The sequence below is a fragment of the Lissotriton vulgaris genome, chromosome 7 (genome assembly GCF_964263255.1).
Source record: "Lissotriton vulgaris chromosome 7, aLisVul1.2, whole genome shotgun sequence".
NCBI lineage: Eukaryota > Metazoa > Chordata > Amphibia > Caudata > Salamandridae > Lissotriton > Lissotriton vulgaris.
In genome coordinates this window covers 1,643,930,346-1,643,956,364 of record NC_141695.1, presented here as the reverse complement: position 1 = coordinate 1,643,956,364, position 26,019 = coordinate 1,643,930,346, and the positions used below count along the sequence as shown (strand labels likewise).

General features: G+C 47.1%; 1 protein-coding gene across 4 annotated transcripts in view; it reads right to left on the bottom strand.

The window, feature by feature from the left end:
- The window catches only part of STAU1 (staufen double-stranded RNA binding protein 1), a 576,538-nt gene that overhangs the window by 366,574 nt on the left and 183,945 nt on the right, over positions 1-26,019 (bottom strand). For all 4 annotated transcript variants that reach the window (XM_086932622.1, XM_086932620.1, XM_086932621.1 and 1 more), the window contains one exon: positions 22,066-22,164. In XM_086932622.1, coding sequence (XP_086788748.1) covers positions 22,066-22,164 — 99 coding nt within the window. The remainder of the gene's footprint in view (positions 1-22,065; positions 22,165-26,019) is intronic.

Sequence of the window (26,019 nt, the reverse complement as noted above, 5' to 3'; positions counted from 1 at the left end):
GCAGAGCCCTGATGGGCAAGAGAAAGGAGGAAAAGGAGAACCTCTGGTAGGGGGGCAGAGAGAGGATCCACAGCCTTTGCTGTGCACCATGCTACAAATTTGTTCCACCTGCAGGCGTATACCGTTTTTTGGAGGGATCCCTGGCTGCCAGAATCACATTGCAATCTTCAGGAGGCAAGTCAAATGGCCTCAACTGCCACCGCTCAATCTCCATGCATGTAGGTGGAGACTGGACAGGTTCGGGTGGAGGACCGTCCCCAGCTGCTGCGACAGAAGGTCCTCCTGAAGAGGCAGACGAATCGGGGGATCGACAGACATGCTGAGTAGCTCGGGATACCTGTATCTTTGTGCACAGTCCGGAGCCACAAGGATAACTTGGGACCGGTCTCGCCTGATCTTCTTCAGCACTCTGGGCAGAAGTGGTATAGGCGGTAAGGCGTACAACAGACCGCAGCTCCACTCACGACGAAAAGCGTCGCCAAGCGAGTGCCGCCTTGGAAATTCAAATGCGCAGAACTGATGACATTGCGTGTTCTCTTCGGTGACGAATAGACGCCATTCATGATCCATCATGCACCGGCGGCGGAGTTCGTCCGCCCTAGCGTTCAGGGAACCTGGCAGGTGTGGACGCTGTGGTGTTCCAGTTATTGCCAGAGGCGCAGAGCCTCCTGGCAAAGGGTCCGCGACCCCACCCCACCCTGTTTGTTGCAGTAAGACATGGCGGTGGTGTTGTCCGTGAACACCTGCACTACACTTCGCCGGACAGAGGGAAGGAATGCCTTCAGTGCAAGTCGGATCGCCCGCAGCTCCAGAAGGTTGATATGGAGCCGGGACTCCGCCGGAGACCAGAGGCCTCTGATCTCCTGCTTTCCCATGTGGCCGCCCATCCCAGGAGGGACGCATCCGTCACCACTACATGCTCCGGTGATGACTGCGACTTCACGACCGGTCCCTCGACTTCCTCCTCGACCGGGACTTTGAGCGTCGCGGAGCCGACTGCCGGAGCTCGAGCAACTTACGGGACCGCTCCCGTCTAGCCTTTGAGGTCAAGGCCCGGGAGTCCGAGCACGACTTATCATGGTCGGCCCCCGAGGCAATAAAAGCACCGACGGTAGGGGTCTGTCACCGACATCAAGCGGTGACAGTCCTCGCAAGGTTTAAAACCAGGCACTCCTAGCGGCACCGTGAGTTGAGGGTCGAAAAGTGATCAAAAGAGATCACAAACGTAGTCAAAAATTGACTGGAGTACTGCTCTTCCCGGATCTGCTCTTGTAACTGACGTCAGCGTGCGAGGGATGCGTCCAAGTACTCCGACGACGTCATCCCGGCATTCACAACGCAGACAACGGACGCGGAGCTGCAGACGACGCCTAGAAACGCGCAGGGGTACTGCTGACGAAAACTTTCCGGATCCAGTCTGACGCCTGGGGATATTCTAAGGTAAGGAATCTAACACTAACCTGTTTCTTTCAGATAGTCTTATTTATTGTTATCTCCATATCTGCTGAATAAGAACATCTTTTCATATCAGACTAATGTGGTCCTCAAAAACATTATAGAGTATATCAGAATACCAATCAAGAGTTCCTACCTGGTTTAGTTACACAATGTAGTAAGAAGTTATACCATTCATTTTTATTCAAACCCCTTCAAAAGTCTGGCAAATCAGTGCTTTTAGACTATTTTGTCTATCCATATCTCACAAAATGGACTCGCAGGATAACAACAACAGAAGGGAAGTCAAATTCTAATCAAATCACTGCCTGGGAGTTCAAGGCAAACTGGGACCAGTTGTGGAACCAGTTTGGAATCCTTGGACTGCGAAGGGGAGAGATTTTTATCTTGACTCCCTTGTTCTCTCTTTGTATGGTGGTATAGGGAACAGGTCCCTCTTCATCTATGTATGTTTATGTTTGGACTTCAAGCAGGAACTGGACTTCACGAAAACTTCCCCAAAAGCGATACTGGGATTTGGAGTGTGATCGTGACCTCTTTATGAGCTTTGCAATGTAGAGTCACATCTCCGCGTGTAGGGAAACCTTTGTGTGCATGACGGCATAACTGTTGCATTATTTATAGTCGTGCACAGAGCTCAAGCACTAGGTACAGACCTTGTGCGTGTCTGAAGAACAGGTTACTTACCTTCGGTAACGCTTTTTCTGGTGGATACAGCATCTGCCTGTGGATTCCTCACCTTGTGAATATCCCCTGCGCAGCAGTCAATCTGAAACTTTTCTAGCTCTCCACACCAGCGAGGTCATGGACGATGTCATAGAGGGTACGACTCCGCTCGGGACCCCGCAGACGTCACTGGATCCATAATAGAGCCTCGTCGGCGTGATGTCGTCAGTTCTGCCCTTTTTTCCGTGCCCCCGAGGCACACGGACGGACCGACATAAATAGGCACAGTATACATAGTACACAGTAATCAAACCAACACACAGTGTGAAATCAATGCAATAAGCAAGAACAATTAAACACTTCCATTGAAAATTACAAATAAACACTTATCAGGTAGAGAAGAGTGGACAAGGCTAGGCGGGTGGGTCAGTGAGGAATCCAGAGATAGATACTGGATCCACCAGAAAAAGCGTTACCGAAGGTAAGTAACTTGTTCAACTGATGGATACATCTACAAGTGGATTCCTCACCTTGTGAATAGAATCCCACAGCAGTCCCCACTCCCGGAGGAGGGTGTCCACTCTTCTATACCAGAAAATCCTGAAGAACAGGACGAGCAAAATGGCCGTCCCTCCTTTCTTCGGAATTTAAGCAGTAATGCTTCGCGAAAGTGTGGAGGGAGGCTCAAGTGGCCTCTCTGCAAATGTCCTCTACAGGAACAACCGTAGACAAAGCAGATGTAGAATACTTTGCTCTAGTAGAGAGCTCTTATACCTTCCGGAGGTTCCTTACCAGCCAGGGCATAGCAGATCTTAATGCACAGGATAATCCATCTGGATAGCGTGCGCTTGTGCACCGCTTTTCCTTTCTTGCAGCCAGCAAATCCAACAAAGAGCTGGTCATCTACGCGATAGTCTTCAAGGTAGAAGCTCACCGCCCTCTTAGGGTCCAGGCGATGAAGCCGCTCCTCCTCCTTGGAAGGGGGAGGATAGAAGGTAGGAAGAGTAATGGACTGCCCCAGATGGAAGGGAGTTACCACCTTAGGCAGAAAAGCAGCCCTGGTCCTGAGTACCATTTTTTCAGCATGAATGATCAAGAATGGGGGGTTCGAACTAAGAGCTTGAAGCTCACTTACCCTCCTTGCCGAGGTAATTGCTACAAGAAAAACAGTCTTAAAAGACAGAAGTCTCATGGGACACTTGTGCAAAGGTTCAAAAGGTGAACCCATCAAGTAGGTTAAAACAAGAGTCAAGTCCCATTGAGGCACAATAAATGGAGTAGGAGGCAATTTGTTGGTAAGATCCTTTATAAAACGCAACACAATAGGTGACTTAAACAAAGACGGCTGGTCCGGCAAACAAAGGAATGCCGACAAGGCCGATAAATAACCTTTTACAGTTGCAACAGCAAAACGCTGCTGGGCCAAAGAAAGAGCAATCTGAAGTATGTTGGACAAACAAGACCTTTAGGGGTCAATAGATTTCTCTCCACACCACAAAACAAATTTGGACCATCTATAAGAATAGATCGACTTGGTGGAAAGACACCTGGCTGAAAGAATAACATCCACCACGTCAGGCGGGAGAGAAAAAGAATTCAGGTTGCCCCGTTCAATCTCCAGGCATGAAGATGTAAGCTCTGGAAGTGGGGGTGTAGTACCTGCCCCTGCGACTGCGAGAGGAGATCTGCCCTGAGCAGGAGACTGAGCGGAGGGCACGAGGAGAGGTGGAGAAGATCTGTGTACCACACCCTTCTTGGTCAATCCAGGACGATCAATATGACTTGGGCCCGGCCTTGGCAAATCTTCCTCAGTACCCGAGGAATCAATGGTATGGGAGGAAACGTGTAAACGAGTTGTGAGCCCCAACTTAACTGAAACGCGCCCCCCAAAGCTCCCTGCATCAGATACTGGAGACTGCAGAATGACAGGCAGTGAGCGTTCTCCCGAGTGGCAAACAGGTCCACCTGAGGAGTTCCCCACGTCCGAGAGACGTGACAAACTACCTCTGGATGAAGCCTCCACTCGTGGTCGGCTGAGAACTGCTGGCAGACAGTCTGCACGTACATTCAGAACTGTGGCCAGATGATTTGCCATCAGACTAATCTGGTAGTCCTGAACCCAGAACCTCTCTCCAGAGACACTGCGACCCCACTCCTCCCTGCTTGTTGACATACCACATCGCTATTGTGTTGTCCGTTAGGACCTGAACTGACCGACCGCAAGGGGAGGAAGGAAGGCCTTGAGTGCCAAACATATCGCCCGTAACTCTAGAAGGTTGATGTGAAGCAACCTTTCCCCTGGAGACCAACACACCCTTGACCTCCAGATCCCCCAGATGAGCACACCACCCTAGGGAGGATGCATCCGTTATCACTGTGGCAACTGATGGAGGCAGATGAAAGGGCTTTCCTTGAGACAGATTGTGCCCTCCACGCTCCACCAAGACAGATCCGCTGCAGTTTCTCTGGAGATCTTGACTAACTCCCTGAGCTCTCCGTTGTGTTGATAACTTTCCCTTTGGAGGCACAACTGGAGCTCCCTCATGTGCCAGCGTGCATGGTTGACCAACAGAATGCAGGAAGCAAACAGACCAATCAGGCAAAGGACCTTCAGGACTAGAACGACCGCTCCATTGTAAAACAAGAGAATCATTTACTGAATGTCAAGAATCCTTTGAGGTGGAGGGAATGCACGATAAACAGTAGTGTCCAGTACCGCCCCTATGAACAGGTTGCGCTGTGAGGGCACCAGGTGAGATTTGGGTACATTTATTGAAAACCCTAATTTGTTCAACAGCTGGGTTGTCACCTGCAAATGATGAAGCACCTTCTCTGGAGACTCTGCCTGGATCAGCCAGTCGTCCAGATAGGGGAGAACTGGAATCCCCGATCTTCTGAGATGGGCTGCCATCACCTTGGTGAAGACTCGAAGTGCAGTAGTAAGTCCAAACGGGAGACCCGCAAACTGATAATGTTGCGATCCCACCATGAAACGGAGATACTTCCTGTGAGACTTCAGGCTGGGGATATGGAAATATGCATCCTGCAAGTCGATCGACACAATCTAGTCTTCTTCCAGCAGTGCCTGAAGAACCTGCGTCAGGGTAAGCATCTTGAACTTCTCTTGCTTCAGATAAAGATTCAAGACCCTGAGGTCCAGAATTGGACGTAATCTGCCATCCTTCTCGTGAATCAGAAAATACCTGGGGGTAGCATCCCTGACCCCTCTCCTGCTCCGGAACCACCTCTATCCCACCTTTTTTTTTTTTAGCAAGGTCAGAACTTCCTCCTGAAGGAGATGGAGATGTTCTTCTGAGCAAGCCCCTTGGCAAGGAGGGAAATTTGGAGGAAATTCCCGAAAGAGAAGAGCATACCCATTTTCTCAAGATTGAGAACCCAAAGGTCTGTAGAGACAGATTCCCAATCCTGTAGAAAATGGGTAAGCTGACCACCTACTGGACCAACATGATCCGGAATGGGGAATCTAGGGCTGCTTTGCTGCAGTGATAGGAGGGGAGGAGGAGGAAGAGGAGGAGGAGGAGGGCTGACGGTCTCGTGGACTACCTCTACGTTTTCCTCTATACGACTTGTATAGAGTATTCTGTTGCTGTTGTTGCTGCTGCTGACTAGGTTGGTCATATGAACAAAAGGGTGTCCTCCCAAATCCTCTGTATTTACGAAAAGAACCTCTAGGCTGAGCTTGCAAGCCAAGCAATTTTGCCGTAGCTTTGCTATCCTTTAACCTCTCTAGGGCAGCGTCCGCTTTCTTACCAAATAGTCGTGAACCATCAAATGGTGAGTCCAACAGAGTAGCTTGCACATCTGCTGAAAAGTCTGTAAACTTCAACCAGGCACCCCTTCTAGTAGCCACTGAAGAACCCATGATCCTTGCCACTGAGTCAGCTGTGTCTAGCCCACTCTGAATGACTTGATGTGCAGCAGCCTGGGTATCATACAAAACTTCCTGAAAGTTCTTCCGGTCTTCCTCAGACCGCTTAGGCAGTAACTGTTTAGAAGAGTCCATCAAAGCATGGATGTACCTTCCCATCAAACAGGTAGCATTAGTAGATTTCAGCGCCATACTTGCAGAAGAAAATACCTTTTTGGCAGACTGATCAACCTTTTTTGATTCCCTGTCAGCTGGAACTTGAGGGAAAGCTCCCGAAGATCTCCTTGAGCATACAGCCTGAACCACTAGGCTATCTGGAGAAGGATGAGCAGATAAAAACTCCGGATCACCAGGAGCCACCCTATATCTTCTTGCTATAGATCTGGAAACTGGAGGCGCAAAAAGAGGCTTTCGCCAGACCTCCAACACAGGCTCAAGAAAAGCCTCATTGAAAGGCAAGAGAGGCTCAACAACCGAAGACGGTGAATGGAGTACCTCCGTTAATAAATTAGACATTAACAACCTTCTTCACCCTTCCCAAATGGGCTTTCGCCCAGGTCAGGGCACGGAGACAGCCATGATGGCTGTCGTCGAAGAAACACGCAAAATCTTGGACTCAGGAGGATCAGTGGCAGTGATCCTCCTGGATCTAAGCGCGGCGTTCGACACCGTGAACCATCACATCCTGATCCATAGACTAAGGGCTCTAGGTATCTCAGGGACGGCTCTAGCCTGGCTGGAAGCCTTCCTCCACAACCGATCCTTCCAAATTTGGGAGGGATCCTCTAAATCTCACTCCACTCCCTTACCCTGTGGCGTTCCCCAGGGCTCCTCCTGGAGCCCTACCCTTTTTAATGCCTACATGTCTCCCCTCCAGGAAATCGTGTCCCCTCATGGACTCAAGCTAGTGACATATGCGGACGACACGCAGCTTGTAGTGTCCCTTAACCAACCTGACCGTTCCCCCGACAATCTCTACTCATGCCTGTGTGACATATCTCGCTGGATGGATCGCTCCCACCTTAGGCTCAATGCCGAGAAAACAGAGATTATGGTACTGGGAAACCCAGCATACTTTAATCCAAGCTCTCTTTGGCCTTCCTGTATGGGCCCAGCTCCGACCCCTAAACCTGCTATTAAAAGCCTGGGCTTATGGTTAGACCATGATCTTTCCTTCACAACCCAAGCTAGGAAATCTGCCGGAGCATGCTACGGTATCCTCAGGACCACCCGCAAAATTCTACCTTTGCTTCCTCAAGACACTAGGAAACTCATCATCCAGAGTCTTTTAATATCCAGACTCGACTACGGCAATGCCCTTTATCTTGGTGCCCCAAAGAAAGTAATTGCCAAACTTCAGAGCGTACAGAACTTGGCAGCTCGGCTACTAACAGGCCCTACCCGTAGGAGCTCGGCAAAACCAGCCCTAAGGCTTCTCCACTGGCTCCCGGTGCAGTAGCGGGTCAACTTCAAGGCGCTCTGTCTGACCCATAAAATCCTTCACAACAAAGGCCCACCCATTCTTAAACATCTTATCAGACACCATGTTACTAAAAGAAACCTGCGCTCCGCTCATCTCCATCTGGCATATGTACCTAAGATCAAAAAGGCTCGCTCAGGGGGCCGTCTTTTCTCTTTTATTGCCCCCAAATTGTGGAACTCCCTCCCCCTTACCCTCCGAGCAGAACCTAACCATCTCACGTTCCGCAAGGGGCTGAAGACTTGGCTCTTTCCCTGATTTCTTTCCTCCTCTGCCACTACCTCTGTCATCAGCGCTGGGACGCTCAAGGGCAGCCATGCGCTTTACAAATCCCTATTTCATTTCATTATTTAATTTAATTTCATTTCAATGTCCAATAATTCAGCCGCCTTTCTAACCACCACGTGATATGTGGCTACATCCTTTGAAGGAGTATCAGAATCAGGAGAAAACTCCCATTCAGGAGAAATGTCCAGGCCACTGGCCTCTCAATTCAGCAAAGTACTCATCTGAATCATGTAGCTCACCTTCTTCCATTTCCTCACGATACCTCCTCTCTTCTAAAACCCTCTGGGACTCAATCCTGGAACAAATCCTCGGCACAGGAGTTGACGGATCCATAACAGACTCCATCAGATTCGGCACCGTGCATGGATCCGATGGCGCCGCTTGCGCTAAACAAGGCCGAACAGACGGCGCCGGTGAAGATGTAAACGGCGTCTGAGACCTCAGCGCCGAGAAACTCCAAGACGGCGCCGTCGGTAGGAAAGGCATGAAAGGGGCCTGGGCATAGGCCTGAGGTACCCCCAAAATTGAATGCTAACGGACCTATGGGACCCGCAGGTGCACCAGAGGGGTACATTGCCCTTGCAAAAACCCCATACATAGCATTGAGGTAATGCGAAGGGTCTTGTTCTGGAGCAGGGAATGGAGGGTAAACTCCAGGTACTGGCTCCACACCAGGTGTTCCTGTATTCGAGCCAGCCGATAATGGAACTTCTTCTGGATCTACCTGCTCTTCCGGCACAGGAAGTTCCTGATCTAGAGCCGGAGAATGGATCGAATCCAGTGATGGAGCCGGCATCGGAGATCGACGCAGAGAGACATCAGGTGAAGCCGACTTCCCTGGCGAAACCGAATTCGATAACGAAGGAGAGACCTAATCTCTTCTGTGACGTCGAGACGAGGTCGATCTCGGCGCCGCTTCTTTATCAGATCGATGCCTTGAAGAGTGCTTCTTCTTCTTATGTTTTTTTGACTTCGAGTGTCCAGACGCGGACTTCGAACCCGACCTGGATTCAGAACGAGACCTCGACCTTCTCCTACTTGCTTTCTTATCCTTCCTCAACCTAGCCAAAAAAAGCTTCGCCTGTCTCTCTTTCAACGCTTTTGGGTTCATCTTCCTGCAGCTTGGACATCCATCGACGTCGTGGTCGGAAGACAAGCACCAAACACAATCTTCGTGCGGGTCAGTGATGGACATCTGCTTACCGCACTTTCTGCATGGCTTAAAACCAGAGTTCCTCGCAGACATCGTCGAAAGAAACAAGAGGAAGAGGAAAACAGCTAGAAATACAAAGTAACTACGGAGAGTCCCTAAAATCCGTTGGCGTCAGCGGCGCAGAAAAAAGGGAACTGACTTCATCACGCCGACGAGGCTCTATTATGGATCCAGTGACGCGAGAGGAGTCGTACCCTTTGTGACGTCGTCCATGACCTTGCCGGAGTGGAGAGCTACAAAAGTTTCCGATTGGCTGCTGTGCAGGGGATATTCACAAGGTGAGGAATCCACTGGCAGATGTATCCATCAGAAACACAGTTTCCTGCAGTCCTGGCACAGCTTGAATCCTGTTTTCAGTGAGGACATTGCTCCCTGAAACACTGTAAAAGAATTCAGTAACCCAACAAGGTAGCAGAGCTCCAGACCCAAGAACAGTGCAGAAAGAAAGGCCCCGACTTTGGGTGCAGAGGCGTGGCACTTCGATGCAGATCAGAGCCAACACTTATGGGGCCGTAAAGAGCCATGCAATACCACCTACTGGCAAGGGGGAGCACTGCTGAGGAATTATCTGGGTTCAGTGTGACACCTGGGGATATTCTACAGGGGAGGAGTCGGATAAGATGTATTTGTCAGAATTCATGGTACAAGGGACAAAACTCTTGAGGATTCTACTTGTAGCAGTCCTTGAATTGGAATGATAACTTGCTGCTAGAAATCGGGTTACTGGTTGACTATGGTATGAGCCCTAGTCAAGCAGAAACCAATCCTAGTCGGGGTAAGGCGCAAGCAAGTCCTAAAATAACCTGTGCGAACACCCTGGTAGCTGGGCACAGAGCAATCCGTTTTAACTTGGGGGCAATGTGTAATGTATGTGTGCAACACTTCAAAAAGTAAAAAAACGTCACACAGAAGGACCCAACACTAGGGTAAAAATAGAGCAAAATTTAATAAATAAAACAAGACCAAACTGACAAAAATGTTATCAGTAGAACCGGAGCAATGACTTTCAAGAATAAACTGCATTATAGCGCCTAAAAGCATAAAGCACCAACCGTGGCTATTTAATTGTGCCGGACCGGGTCAATGTCAAAAGTTCAGGCTAACTGCGAGGTAGCGCGAGTTGGATACAATCCAGATTAGTCCCTCTGAAGTTGTACCTTCTCTAGTATTGTGGAAAGAGTCCCATTTATCTTAGAGAGGGTTGCAAGTATTGTGTTGCGGTGCGAAGAGCAGGCCGGGCGTCGCGGACAGGCTGGAGCTTCGCGTTGTGCAGATACAGGCTGGCGGTTTCTCACTGATTTTCGGTGAGACCAGTGCAGTTCTGGAGAATGGGCCCATTTGCGGTTACACAGACCCCAAATGCTTGATTTAGGAGGCTGCTGAGCTAATAAAGAGTACAGAACCTGAGGGGCACCACTTGGGAGTCGGGAACTCGCTGAAGATAGGTCCAGGAGCTGTTGGGGAGCCTATTATGTTCCTGAAACTCAGAACAAGAAGCCATCAATCTAGCCCTTTGCGTCACTCTGGGGTCGTGGGTTCAAGATGAAGTTGCAGGTCTAGTTCTTCTCCAGGCAAGAGGGCAGCATGCCAGCACAGCAGGGTAGCAGCTCCTTCAAAGCAGGAGTCCAGCAGTGTAGCAGTCCTCGTAGCAGCACAGCAGTCCTTCTTCCTGGCAGAGAATCCACAGGTGCAGAAGTGTAATGAAGAGTTGGTGCCTTTGAAGTGAGGAGAAGCTTCTAGAGGCATGCCATTGAAGTGCACAGATATCCTGCCTTCCTGGACCTTGCTCCAGATATGGGGTTATGCAGACCTTTGCATGGAGGCAGGACACAGCGCCAAGAAACCGTAGGTGTACGTGCGCTTTATAAGTCCTATTTTCATTCATTCATTCAAGTGAGGCTGGGATTAGCACCTCCCTTCCATCCTGTCAGTGATGACATATTCAGTCACACCTAACCTCCCATTTTGTGCGGCTTTCTAGGAGGAATACACAAAGCCCAACTGCACACAGTCATGTCACCACAGACAGATTGCTGGCACTAAATGGCTAAGGCAAGAAAATGCCAACTTTGTAAAATTGGCATTTTCAGAATTGTAATTTGAAATACAGCTTCACCCTAAGTTAGGATTTTAAATTAGGAGTCCAGAGACACTAAACATGAACGGGTTGTCCCCTCCGATTTAGAAATAACACTTAAAAAATGTAAAAGGTATCTTCAATGTTAAACTATCGGAGAGCTGGGCCCTGCAACAGTAAAAAACAAATGAAAGATTTTCACTACTACGACGTGAAAAACTTAAAAGTAATGTCCAACCTGTGGGCTGTCCAGGGCCTACCTACTTATATGTATTAAAAAGGAAGACTTGTGCCTGGCAAAAAGGTTAATTTTGCAAGGCCAACTTGGCAGTTTAAACTGCCCGCACAAGCACTGCAAGGGTAGTCCCGAGATGTTTAAACGGCTACTTAAGTGGGGAGGAGAGGGGGCACAATCAGTGCAGTAGGCCCACTAGTAACATTTAATTTATAGGCTCTGGGCAAATGTAGTGCACTTTACTTGGGCTTAAAAGTAAATGAAAGATTCCAATTTGGTATAAGCCGATTTTACCACAAAATTTACACAGAGAGCACAAGCACTTTAGCACTGCTAAGTGGTAAAGTAAGCAGAGACCTAAGCCCAGCAAAAACAAAGTCGGCAAAGTGAGGAGTTCAGAAGGCAAAAATGTTAAGGCAACCACACCAAGGATGCCAGGTCTAAGACTTTTTTCAGTAAGTCTAACAGAAGAATGTGCTTCTTTGTCTAGTGGGATGAGTGGTCCTCTACTTACAGGACAGAGCAACATTTTTGTCAAAGAAACTCTGGTTCATATCTAGATCCATGCCTGCAACACATTCTATACCTAGAGTTTAGTGAAGGTACACGTATTTGAACATGTTCTTTTAATAGGTCTCGCAGCACTGCTCTGGTTCCTTAGAGCTTGAAACATGCACAGTTAGTTCATCTACTCAAAAATCATTAGCACATCTACTGGTTCTCTGCAGTTTTCGGCCTATTTCTGATCAGCCACTCCATTCTAAAACTTTAGAACATTATCTCAAAAGACAAATTTCTCATTTTATTATTTCATCAAGTTGCAGGACTCATCTAACTTTTGATTTAGAGCATTTCATAACACAGAACTGGCACTTTTATTTGGATCTTTATGTGAGACTCTTGATCAAGGTGGAAAACCAGCACTTGTTTCTTTTGATTTAAGTGCAGCACTTGATTCGGTCTCATACTATTTTGATACATGTGAATACTGAGACTCAAGCTCTGGCCCTTGCACAGTTTTTCTTTCTGATCTTAATTTGTCCATCTTCCTCCTTTCTCCTGATTATCTCATGTACTGGATTGCATCAGTTTCCCCTTTAATGGATCTTATTTGCTCTCTTATCTTCATCTGGAATCATATGATCACAATACACAGATCATTTCTTTCAGACAAGCATAATCGGCAATCACTGACCATTTGGGATCTTGTGACAGAAATCGCTAGATAGCAGAAAATTCTTTAAACCTGAAAGGCGATAAATCAGAGGTTCTAATTTTTGGTGGGCTCAGCTCCATCTGGACTTCTCGTTGGTGGCAAGAAGAACCATGCCAGCTTCCCACAAACATCTTCTGTCAAGAAATTTGACTTTGTCAACTTTATCGTATTTTTTGTTCTGCAGATAATTAACCTGACCTCTGGTTGTTTTGCCCATCTGCAATTGCTGTGTATGTTTTGCCCACCTGCAGTTGCTGTGTAAAGTACTGAAGAGGCTCCCTACTGAACATCGTCAAATAGTGGACAGGAGGTAATACTCTAATCTAAACTATTGCAATTCTTTGCATCTTGGCACTGCTACCAAATTAGCCAACAGAACAGTTTTGCCAGAGCTCTGCAGGGAATCCTCACTCATCACTTTATTTTTGGACATATCCATGGCCAGCACTGGTTTAGAAAAATTTAAGAAAAGGATGACTTTTAAGACGGACGCTCTGCATTTGTCATAAAGCACCAATAATGACAATGGTCCTTCTATGATTCTATCTTGAATCACTCCCTACTGCCCGACTTAACACACAACCTCAGGAAGGGAGGTAGAGGACGATTGGGCAGAGTGGATACATCTCTCATCTTTCTACAAACAGTTAGAACATTCTTCCTCTAAGTAATAGATATGGGATGAAATACCTTTCTTTCTGCCAAAAAATTAAGTCCTGATTATTTTAATAACCCAAGTGAAACTAAAATAGTCGGATTAGAGTGTCAGAACACTCTAGTTGGGCGGCTGTAATGGATTATAAATATTTATTCAGTCAGTGTTTTTACAGGAGGTGAGGCCACGGACCTGCTAATCCTAAAACTGCAAAAACGTTGATTGGTTACATACTATCATATCTTTTGGTGGGCCCCTTCATTAAAGATTAGACCGTCTGGTGAAAAATAACTTGGCTTCCCGCTCCCGGATGGCCTTCGGGACCATCAGAGGACATGATTGCTGCAAAGCCACCATCTGAGAAGCACTATAACAGGAAGATGTTGCCCAAGTTTGATAAATCTTTCCTACATAAGGGCTTGAACCCTGAAAATTTGAAAGAGGTATTTGACCTAGTAGCTGTGTAAAGCTGATTAATTGTCATTGTTCAACAGCGTTCAGGATCCATAATATGGCAGAGAAAAAGAAACTGACACAGGTGATCTGGCTGGGGCTTACTATACACTAATGTCATCGTGTCCAGTAGGTGGAGCTCCAAATGAAGTAGCATGATGTCACTTGCTCGCTAGAAAGAAGTTGTTTATAAAACATTTTCAGGCCAGTCTAACACCTGAACGGGATATTATCAATGTCAGGAATATCCCGGAACATTTATCCATCAAAATCATTAACAGACCAGCAAACAGAAGTAGTAATATTCTCTTCATTTAGGTATTACTTCCAATCTCTAAACTGACAATGAGTGTTCTTTTGCACATGCTGTAGTGATTGATACATCCCTATCGGCTATAACACGGGTACACAGAGCATAAGAAAAAACAAACTAATAATATCTTGCTATGTTGGCTTAAAGAAACCCACAGTTTCCATGCGTAAAATTAATTATCTAAAACGCTTCTTTTAGACCAAGAGTACCTAGAAACCCAGCAAAAGCCGCTTACATATTAATTTCAGGTTAACATTGAGATATCAGGTGAGAAAGCGAAGGAGAGCGAGAGAGGTTGGAGAGAAAGCTAGAAAGATTGCGGAGAGAAAGTGAAAGAGAAATCAAGAGATCAGAGAGAAAGTCAGAAGTCCAGAAGAGTAAAATTAGAAAGATCAGAGGTGAGAAATAGAAAGCAAGAGAGAAAAAAGTGAGGGAAAGTATGTGTACCAAGCAAGGTCCTCTCTGAACCGTAACACAAACAACCCAAAACCAGTTTCAGCCTAGTTGGGCCACTTCAATAGGGTACAGCTTAGGTGGTTCCACTGGCACATGCGCTCAGGACCTATGGGGGGGCATGGGCACCACACTAAGGAACATGTAACTGATGCCCACATAGCAGCTCAACATATATCCAAGGACAGACACTCTCTGTGTGCTTTAGCTAGAATGAGACTATCCCATTATCCTTCAAGCGACTGCTTCTTAGCTAGCGAACAGCAGATTTTTATGTAAAGAACTATCAACCTAGAGATGGTTCTTTTCTGCTGCCTTTGTCCTTCTTTGTTTCTAATAAGCCCACAAAGAGGTGATTATCTATCCAATGGACTTTGGTACAATCAATTTAGAAACGGAAGCATTCTTAGGGTCCAAACAATAGAGTTTCTCTTGGAACTGGCAAAGAAAGTCATAGGAGTGATAGCCTGCCAGACTTGAAAAGGTGTGACTTACTTGGGAGAAATGCAGCTACAGTTCTCAACACCAAATTGTCTGGAAAAAATGTCATGTAGGGTGGCTGGACCAAAAACTCTTCCAGCTAACTATCTAGTCAAGATGATGAGATTGTGACTAGAAAACCTTTTTACAAGGCAGAGAAACGTAGTGCGCAAGTCTATATTGGCTGAAATGACGTACAGATCACTAAAGTGAGAACCAAATTCAAGTACCACTGTGGCATCACAAAAGGGGTTACCACTGTGGCATCACAAAAGGGTTTAGTGGAAACATATGTAGTAAACCTTTATGAACTGTCATTACAAAAGGTGATTTAAACATTGAAGGCTGATGCAGCACCCATAAAAAAGGCGAAAGAGCCAACAAATAGCCTTTAACAGTGCTGAACGCAAGTCCTTGCGGAGTCAATGAGGAAACAAAAAACACTTCCGACAGCTTAGCTTGTAGAGGGTCAGTCTGACAGATGCCGCACCAAGGCAAAAACTTGTCTGAGCACCCGATATACCATGATTTCGTATATGGGGGCTTGGCTGCCAGAAACACATCAACTTCGGGAGGAAGATTGAAGGAGAATAACTGCTGCTTTGAGGTTCTGACTAAAAAGATTCTCATCACAATAAATGATTTCATTTATTTTAAAAATTGCAGAAAATATATCGTTTTTTGCAGAGCTGTAATGATAGCATGGTAAAATGCGGAGTGAAGGTCCCTAGTGCTTCAGGATAGCAATAAGAACAATGTCACAAAAGTGGTCATTCACCTGCTAAACGACATGTAACTATGTTGTTAAAAGAGAGTTACAGTTCAACGTAAAGATCAGGGCAGTCCACTTAGAAATTTGAGGCTATAGAGTGCCTTCAGCAATGAAGGCATCAGTAAGAGATTTATTACACTGACCATTCACTGAATATTGGAAACACTGCAAGTATAATCATGCATGTTCATTTAGTTGTGCAAGTGCAGCAGCAACAAAGTTCAGTTTTTATTTATTTGTATTTAATATACTTTATTCGGCATAAAACACAATACCATAGAAGTACAATTTATAAAAATACCATTCTTATGTAGGGTCATAGATAAATAGTCCTGGGTTTGAATAGGTCGCCGTAAATTAATAAAGGGGTAACATATAAAATGGGCCACATAAAATGCACGAATAATTAATCCCTTTTTGCTTAAAAATACCCTCCCATGCCAAATTCATTGCTAGGACCTTTAACAAGCCAATGCTGCAACCATATGTGTTCACCCCTCACCTCTTGTGTTTCTGAGTCTCACTGCAGACCTTAAAAAGTTTACAGTACAGAAAAGTGTTAAAACCTCTGTGGACAGCTTCAGGAACAGTAGGGCCACCTTTGCCTGCTTAAAAATAGCAGCGAGAAAGTGCCATCTTTCTTGCCTTGGTATGCCCCCACTTTTTTCTGAACTGCTGATGTGCTTAGACTGAGTGTGCCCTTGGTCCCTGCCAATCAGGAACCCAGGGCCTGTGTTCCTTCCCTAAAAAGAAAAGCTATGCTGAAACAAAATACCCAATTGGCATCTCTGGCCACCTGTCAGCTCCTAGTTAATGGTACCCTAGGTACCCAGGGCATGGTGACCAGAGAAGACCCCTGAGGGCTGCAGCACTTATTGTGCCACCCTCAGAGGCCCTGCACCCTGGCACCCACACGCTGCCTTTGCAGGCTGAGTGCCTAAATGCAGAACTAAAACAAGAGTAGACATGGCACACATCCCTGTGTGCCATGTCCATAGACCCCACTGCCCTGGCATACTTCAGTCACCCCTCTAGCTGGGTGCCCTATGCCAGAGGTGAGGGCAGAGGTGCATGAGCCCTGTGCCCCTACAGCACCATTACTGGGCACTGTAAGTGCAGTGATGCCATTTAAGAGTATATGGTGCTGGGAGGTGGTCATTACGAACTCCACAGCACCATAATGGCTACACTGAAGACTGACAAGTTTGGTACCAAACTTCTCAGCACATTAAACCCGCACTGATCCCAGTGTGGGATTTAATGTAGGATGCCCGAGAGGGCATCTTAGAGATGACCTCCAAAACCCGAACCTACAATTCACGTCTGGGCCGAGTGGCTGTAGAGGCTGCCACACAGCAGACATGTTGCTGGACCACTGGGTGGAGAGCCCCCCACTCTCCTGGGCCTGCAACAATGCACATCCTGGGCGAGGTGCTAGGTCTCCTCCCCCAGGAAGGACAGGGGAAGATTCAAAGGCATACCGCCTCAGAGCTTCTCCAAACCATTTGCTGTTCCCAGCAACTGGCCCCCCATCCGTTCTACCCCACTCTGGCGGGAAGACTGTCAGGAAAAACTACGTCAGGAAGGAGGGTGTGCCAACTCCACCCCTCAGGTAGAGGAGGAGAGGTGAAGCACGACTCCAGGCTCCGGCCATCTTGTAGATGGGAGAGCCCTGCCCAATCCCATCTAGGCTCCTGCCCCCCTCCCGGAAGGAAGGAAGGAAGGAATGAAGGAAAGGAGGAGGAAGAAAAGAAGCTGCTAACAGGACAGCAACAACTCACTTGGCCCCAGCCCTACCAGCCTATTGATCCTGGAACCTGCTCCTGCCTAATCCCAGCGACCTCACCGGACAGCAACCTTGAGACACCCAGAGGACCTGCCTGCCCTTGACCCTATCGAAGACTGCGACTCCCATCAGCAGAGGCTCTGCTGCAACAACCCACCTGGTGCCCACCAGGATGCTCCGGACCAGCCCACTCTGCAGCAGCCGAGCCCAGGCCGGGCCAACCCGAACCACGACCACAAGGACGTCTCCACAGCGACTAGGACCCTAAGTCCAGTGCCCAAAGACCCTCCTCGACGAACCAGCCGACGCCTACAAACTTAGAACCAGGAGCCCCCCAACCGCGACCAGCTGAGGGTAAGCTTTTCCGACACCCAAAGACACCCCTGCACCCGGCGCCCTATAGCCCCCTGTACCTCCCTTTGGGGTACCTACCTGTGCTCCAAGATCCCAACATACCTCTCGAAGTGTTGGTCGCCCCTGGAGAGTCTCTGTCCCCGACCCTGCAGCCTGTGTTCCCTTTTCAAGATCCTCATTGGATAACATTGAGCGCCCGACGGCTCAAAAGCACGCTGCACCCAGCCGCCCGAGTGCCGCTTGCTGTGACCTCTTTGTCCTATCCTACTTCCCCCCTTGCCGTGAGCAAGTGACCAGGAGCCCAGCTCCCAGAGCCGCGTGGCCTGCTAGCCAGCAGCCACCAACCGAAGGCCCCCTTTCCCTCATTGGATATCATTGGGCCTACCTATCTCTGCACCCGGCCGCCCCTGAGCCCAGGCCGGGCCAACCCGAACCACGACCACAAGGACGTCTCCACAGCGACTAGGACCGGAAGTCCAGTGCCCAAAGACCCTCCTCGACGAACCAGCCAACGCCTACAAACTTAGAACCAGGAGCCCCCCAACCGCGACCAGCTGAGGGTAAGCTTTTCCGACACCCAAAGACACCCCTGCACCCGGCGCCCTATAGCCCCCTGTACCTCCCTTTGGGGTACCTACCTGTGGTCCAAGATCCCAACATACCTCTCGAAGTGTTGGGCGCCCCTGGAGAGTCTCTGTCCCCGACCCTGCAGCCTGTGTTCCCTTTTCAAGATCCTCATTGGATAACATTGAGCGCCCGACGGCTCAAAAGCACGCTGCACCCAGCCGCCCGAGTGCCGCTTGCTGTGACCTCTTTGTCCTATCCTACTTCCCCCCTTGCCGTGAGCAAGTGACCAGGAGCCCAGCTCCCAGAGCCGCGTGGCCTGCTAGCCAGCAGCCACCAACCGAAGGCCCCCTTTCCCTCATTGGATATCATTGGGCCTACCTATCTCTGCACCCGGCCGCCCCTGGGCCGCTGGGACCTATCTAACTGTACTTACTGGACCCTGGGGGACCCCTAAGTCTATGCCCAGAACCTTGACTTTAACAACCAAGTACTCACCTGGAAACCGGTAATTCACTTATCTGCCGTTGGATAACATTGACCCATTTTGACTCGAAAATTTTCGAAGTGTGAAATTTTGAAAACTGATATTATTCCTATAAAATCAGCCAAAACCCGAATTCCGAAGTACTCACCTGGGATCAGGGGAGAAGCCAGTACCGTACCTTTCAGCCCAGTACTAAACCACAAAAGTAATCCCTAGTGGGGTTATCAGTAATCTGTATTTTCTCCATAGGAACCCATTGTCTGCTTTTCTATGAACTTTCTTCTAAGTGTCTACTTTTGAAAACTGCAAATATTCTTTAAAAATCATACGAAATACTGAAACGCAATTACCTACCTGTTTTGAGTTAAGCCCCCAGAGCTGGCCCTAGGAGACCAGTGCTGGGTTACAAAAGTAACGCGATCGTACTTTACCTGCAGCCTGAATTTCCTCCCAAACATTGTGAGATTTACCTGGAAAAATTTCTAAGTGTTAACTTTTAAAACAGCTTTATATTCATGAAAATTCACTACAGTAACTAAAACGTTTTTGCTAATCTGGTTTCAGCTTAGACCCCAGGACTGAATCTAAGACCTAGTCCTAGAACCTCCAAAGTAACCCATAAAGTAATCTACTGTAATTGAATCCATTGAGCTCAATGCTATAGTGTGTGTTAGGATTGTGTTGCTTACTACCTATACTGTATTCACTGCGTGCACAAACTATATTGCTCCTTTACTAAGTATTACCTGAGAGTACTCATCACCTGAAAAGTATATTTTTATAACTGTTGGTTCTAAAAATAAAAACACAATATCTGAGGATATAACAATTGGCCTGGAGTTCAGTTCTTGAGTGTGTGAACCCTTTTGCTGACAGTGTGTACAACAAATGCTTTACATTGTCCTCTGGTACAGCCTTACTGCTCAACCAAGCTACCACTTCGGAGAGTAAGGTCAGTTATGACTTTAACTTCTGTAAATAGGGCAGTAACATAATGGGCTGTCCTTATTTCCCTATTTAAAAATGGGGACAATTGTAGCTGTGGACCAAGATGCAGGCATACCCGATTCTACTGCTACATTAATGACCCTAGTCAATATGGGCACCCAAAGTTCTACCTGACTCAAGAAAAGATCTGGGGGAAACCCATCGGGACCCGGGGCCTTGTTCCTTATCCGACCCTCAATGCTCACCATTATCTCGCCCATGGAAAATATTGTCTGGGTGTCCCTCCCCCCGCCTCTGCTTCTGGCGGGTCATCGGACCTACCGTGATTGGAGAGGCCGTCGAAGTGCTCATACCAAGATTCTGGCAGGACAGGATTTGCTACCTTTGATCTACTTGCGTCTTGGAAGCAAGGGTCATTTATGACTTTCTAAAAGGCGGTAGAGTTCTTAGACTTGACCGCTTCCCTCAAATTCTCCCACGCCTGCTGTTGCAAGGAGGTTTTGCGTCGTTTTACTGCCTATTTATAGAGGGCACTACATGTGGACACCCTTTTCTTAGCTTTTGGGACAGCTTTTAGAGCGGACTTCAGCTCCCTCAGGGCAAAGGAGCATTAATGGCCAAACCACCTATGATCCTCCTTTCCGTTTTTGTTAGTTCTACTCCTGAGTAGGCCATCAATATATTGGGCGCTGCCCTCAAAGGCTTTGACCAATTCTGCCCCATCATCTGTTAGGTTTAAGCACTTCCAAACCTGCTGTTCTTTATCAGCAATTAAGGCTCTATAAAAGGCTTCACCCTCAATCTGGGACCATCTGAGCTTCCTTGATCAGTCGCACTTATCCTACCACTGTCCCCCATTCGTACAGAGTGCTTGATTGGGTTTAGGTCCCTAAGTAACATGACCAAAGGATTGTTATCACTAAAAATGCTTACATGTATCTTAAAACTTAAAATCCAACGTTTTAGCGTGTTGGAAACGAAAACAAAATCAATAAAAGAATCACAGCCTCTACCTTTGAAAGTTGGATGGGCCAATCTATCCTCCCCCACTTTAATCAAGTCCATATTGTGTGTGAGGGCATGAGTGCCTAACACCTTACTTAACTCCCTTTCCTCCCTTGTGTGCTCCAAGTGCGGGCCCTCTTCCAGTGGGCAAGAAGACCAATCGACCCTGTTGGATATCAAATTTGTTACCCTAATGAGTTAGGTCCTTGGCCATGAAGTCGGCTGGGCCATCAATAAATTGTATACAAAAATAATTGCCAACTTCACCTTACTTGACACCTCTCAATTGAGGAAAACAAACCAGAATTACTATATGGTCTGTTTGGTATATTTACTTAATACCTTTTTGTTTTTTTATTTCATTACATTCGCAAAGTTTTAGGTACAAAAAAGACACTTCGATACATTCAACAATTTCAACATACATTTTCATAACTGATTACATTCCACATTCGATATATAAACACCACATGAATTGACATCACATATATGAACACCATATTTACTTTTGATCAACAATTAGACTCACATAAATGATCTCTAACTAAAGAAAGGACAAAGTGAACGTTTAAATACTAATATTTACAAACAGCAAATTAATGCATTCCAATTTGTCTCAAAGTCATTAAATGTACTGCAAATGAATGCATTCCTGAGTCAAAAGCAGACACGTTTCGAACCCATTCCTCTCACTTTATGGGTTCTCATCAGGGCTCTTTTGTTTATCTGAATCGTTGCTGGTCGTATGCTCTAGTATTCACGTTCTAGATCGTGTATTTCTTTATCTTGCATGATCTCTTCCCTAGTGTTTGCACCCTTATCGTTTTTGTATTTCGTGATATATTCAACTACTCGTTTTACTTCAGCGCCTTCATGCGCGGGGTACTGCACGTCTCGGTTTTATTTTCCTCCTAGTCGCATCGGCATACGAGACTAGGAGGAGACCAGCGATGGAGGCGAACAGTGCAGTTGCGAAATAAAATAAGATGCACGTAAAATATAGCACGGGACCGCGCTCCTAAAGAAAGCAGGAATACGAGGACCATCCCTTCTATTGCTCAAAATAAAACCGAGACATGCGGCACCCCGCGCATGAAGGCGCTGAAGTAAAACGAGTAGTTGAATATATCACGAAATACAAAAACGATAAGGGTGCAAACAGGCAGGACGAGCAGGGCAAACAAAGTAGGCTGCTATCCAAAGATGGCGGCAAGAGTTTTACGAGGGACTGTTAACATATTGAATAAATGCAGTCACAAAGCAGATTTGAACATACCTCAAAATTCACTGGCAAATTTCTTTTAAGTGCAACCTCAAAGACCTGACTTATTTCGGATTTATTGAGATTTTCATCATCCGATTCTTTCCCATTTACCTAAAAACACACAAAATGTAAATAATGTGAATTTAGAAAGTAAACAAGTGAAAGGTATACATCAACAGAGACTAACACAAACACTAAGTTAGCACTAGGTGAGAACAGCAATGTGTGCTCTCACCACATGGTGCTCTAATAACAGACGAAACAGTTTTGCATTCCAAAATATATAAATGTTGAAAGGTGTTGGGGATTTTGAGTATTTTCACCTACTCCCAACGTCCTTGAATTTAATTTAAAAAAATGTTTTACAAAAAAACACAGAAACCCTTCTTACTTCAACTGCTTCAAGTGGTAAACCTGTCCCTCACCTAGGACTGCAAATGCAATTTCAGGAAAAACAATTACAATAGTTTTTGCAGAACATAGGATTACATATGACATCTCAATAAAAAATGAATTCCCCATCATGCATTTCCACAGGAAGTAACATCATTCATATGTAAAGAAAGTAACATCAAGTTACTGACTAAAATCCTGATCAAAATAAGTAGCGTTGCACGGGGACTTAAATCTCCACTTCCAAAAGAAGTGGCAACACTGCATTTCGATCATCCACTTTACACGAAGTAACATCTTTGTGCCTTCAGCAATTAACTTCTCAGGGAATCCCCAGCCATGGGCTAACACAAACAACGGCAATGCCTGTTCAGGCCAGAACTCCCGTTCCACTGAAACCTCACATGGCACCCCATGCAGCCACTCTCACAACATCAGAGACCTAGGTGACCCAAATACTGGCATAGCACGTTCACCACACACATTTCCAACCTCATACACATTCTACTAACTACCACAAACCGACAAACTAGAAAATGAAAAACTTACTTACCTTTGGTAATGCCTAATTTGGTAGAAACTTAACTGGCCACATTTTCCTCCTTACCTTAGAATATTTCTCAGCCGTCCGACTGGATAGGAAAAATTTTGAGCAGTACCCCTGCAAGCCAGTAGGAAGTATCTGAAGACTTGTGCGGTGCCTATATAGGTGACACCCCAGCACGCTGATGTCACCTTGAGACTAATTCTATGCCAGAAGAGCAGAGCCACGACAGAAGGTTTTCAACCAGTGTGCAGATTCTAAGGGCCTACAAGGAACCTTTTAGGTGGATAAGGCCACTTTGCAGAACAGAGGGGATCTGAGGATTGGTAAGAAATCCGCAGCTATTTAAGAGTATCTACCATAAAAGGTGGGACCGAAGGAAAGTAACGAATATGCTACTTACCAGTATGCATCTGTTCTTGGCATGTAGGGCTGCTGACATTCATATCTGTGCATAGATCGCCACCTAGTGTTGGGTCGGGATGATTGTACATTGTTGTCCTGGAAGAGTCTTCGAAGTATCACGAGATAGGTGGCTCCTCTCCTGGACTACAGTGCGCATGGGCATCGACTCCATCCTCAGATTGTTTTTAGCCATTGTGACCAAGATGGAGTCAAACTAAGTGAATGATGACCATGCTGGAAGTATGTGTGAATTCTGCAGCTGCTACAGGCGCCGGGGAGGAGGGCGGGCGATATGAATGTCAGCAGCTCTACATGCCAAGAACAGATGCATACTGGTAAGTAGCATATTCGGTTCGAGGCATGTGGGCTGCTGAATTCATATCTGTGCATAGAATACATAGCAGTCCCTCCATTAGCGGCGGCCGCCCGTGTCAGCTGCAGCAGTTTGGAAAAGTGTTTTTAGAACAGCCTGCCCTACAGCTGCCTGCTGTTTGGAGTGCACATCAACACAATAATGGTTTGTAAATGTGTGTGTGGTAGACCATGTGGCTGCTCTACATATGTCTTCCAAATGGATATTTCCAAGGAAAGCCATGGAGGCCACCCAACTTTCTGGTGGAGTGGGCCCGCGGTGGAATGGCGAGAGTGCGTTTGGCTTTCAGATAGCAGATCTGAATACATTTAACCATCCACCTAGCTATACCAGCTTTGGAAATGGGGTTACCTTTGTGTTGTGGCGCAAAGGCAACAAAGAGTTGTTTAGTTTTCCTAAAATCCTTGGTCCTGTCAATGTAATACATCAGGGCCCTTTTGACGTCAAGGGTGTGGAGCATTCTCTCCGCCAACGACTCAGGATTTTGGAAGAACACAGGTAATTCAATGGTTTGGTTAATATGGAATTGAGATACTACTTTAGGAAGGAATTTAGGGTTAGTGCGAAGCACCACCCTGTTGGAATGAATTTGAATAAATGGCTCTTGGATAGTTAGTGCCTGGAGCTCACTAACTCGTCGCAGCGATGTAATTGCTATAAGGAAAGCCACTTTCCATGTCAAGAATTGAATCTCGCAGGAATGCAGCGGTTCAAAAGGGGGACCCATCAGCCTGGTGAGGACCACATTGAGGTTCCACTCCGGAGCTGGCGGAGTCCGCGGAGGAATAACTCGCTTGAGCCCTTCTAGAAAGGCTTTAATAGCAGGCACCGTGAAAAGTGAGAGGTGCCGCCTGTTTTGGAGATAAGCAGCCATCGCAGATAGATGTATGCGAATGGAAGCATAGGCCAAATTACATTTGTACAGATGGAAAAGATAACAAATGATGTTCTGAATAGATGCATCTAGCGTGTTAATGTTGTGGTCTGCACAGTAAATGACAAACCGCTTCCACTTTGCCGCGTAGCATGCTCTAGTGGTGGGCTTCCTCGCCTCCCGGATGATGTCCATGCAGTCTGGAGGCAAGTTTAGGTAGCCAAACTCTAAGACCTCAGGAGCCAGATCGCCAGGTTGAGCTATTGCGGATCTGGATGCTGAATGTCGCCATGGCTCTGCGTCAGAAGGCTGGGTGTGAGGCGTAGCCTTTGATGCGGTACCACGGACAGTTCTAGAAACGTGGTGTACCATGGTTGGCGAGCCCACGTTGGAGCAACCAGGATGAGTGTCATCGAATGCTGCCTGAGCTTGCGTGCCACCAGCGGTATCAGAGGTGCTGGGGGAAAAGCGTACGCAAATCTGCCTGACCAGTTCATCCATACCGCATTGCCCTGCGACTGTGGGTGTGGAAACCTGGCGGCAAAACTTTGGCATTTTGCGTTCTCCCTTGTGGCGAACAGGTCTATCTCTGGATGACCCCACATTTGGAAGTACGGGTGGAGTACTGATGGATGCAACTCCCACTCGTGCATTAGGTGGGTGTACCTGCTGAGCATGTCCGCCATCTGATTGTCCTTGCCCGGGAGGTGTTCTGCCATGAGGAAGATGTTCCTCTGAATGGCCCACTTCCACATGCTCTGAGCCAAATGAGACAGCTGCGGAGAGTGGGTACCTCCCTGTTTCTGAATGTAGTACATGGCTGTCATGTTGTCCGTCCGGATCAACACGACCTTGTTGCACAGATGTACTTTGAAAGCTTTTAGTGCCATGAAGATTGCCACCAGTTCCAGAACATTGATGTGCATCTTCCGTTGTTGTTGCGTCCATAGTCCCTGCACAGTGTAATGGAGTACATGAGCTCCCCATCCCTGGAGAGAAGCGTCCGTTGTCAGAATGATCTGTGGCACAGGCTCTTGGATCGGTCGTCCCTTGCAAAGGTTTTGTGGATTCCACCAATGCAGAGAGTTGTATGCCCGACCACTCACCAACACTAGGTTTTTCAACTGCCCGTGAGCCTGAGTCCACTGACGTGCTAGGCACTCCTGAAGCGGACGCATATGTAGTCTCTCGTGCGGGACTATGGAGATGCAGGAGGCCATCATGCCTATCAACTGCATGAACACTCTCACTGGAAGCGAGTGTTGGGGTTATCAGCGATTGAATGCTGCTGACCCTCACTGAATTTGGCTGTGCTGTGGCTGCCAGAGTGTTTATCGTCGCACCCAGATACTGCCGTATGTGGGCGGGCTGGAGGTG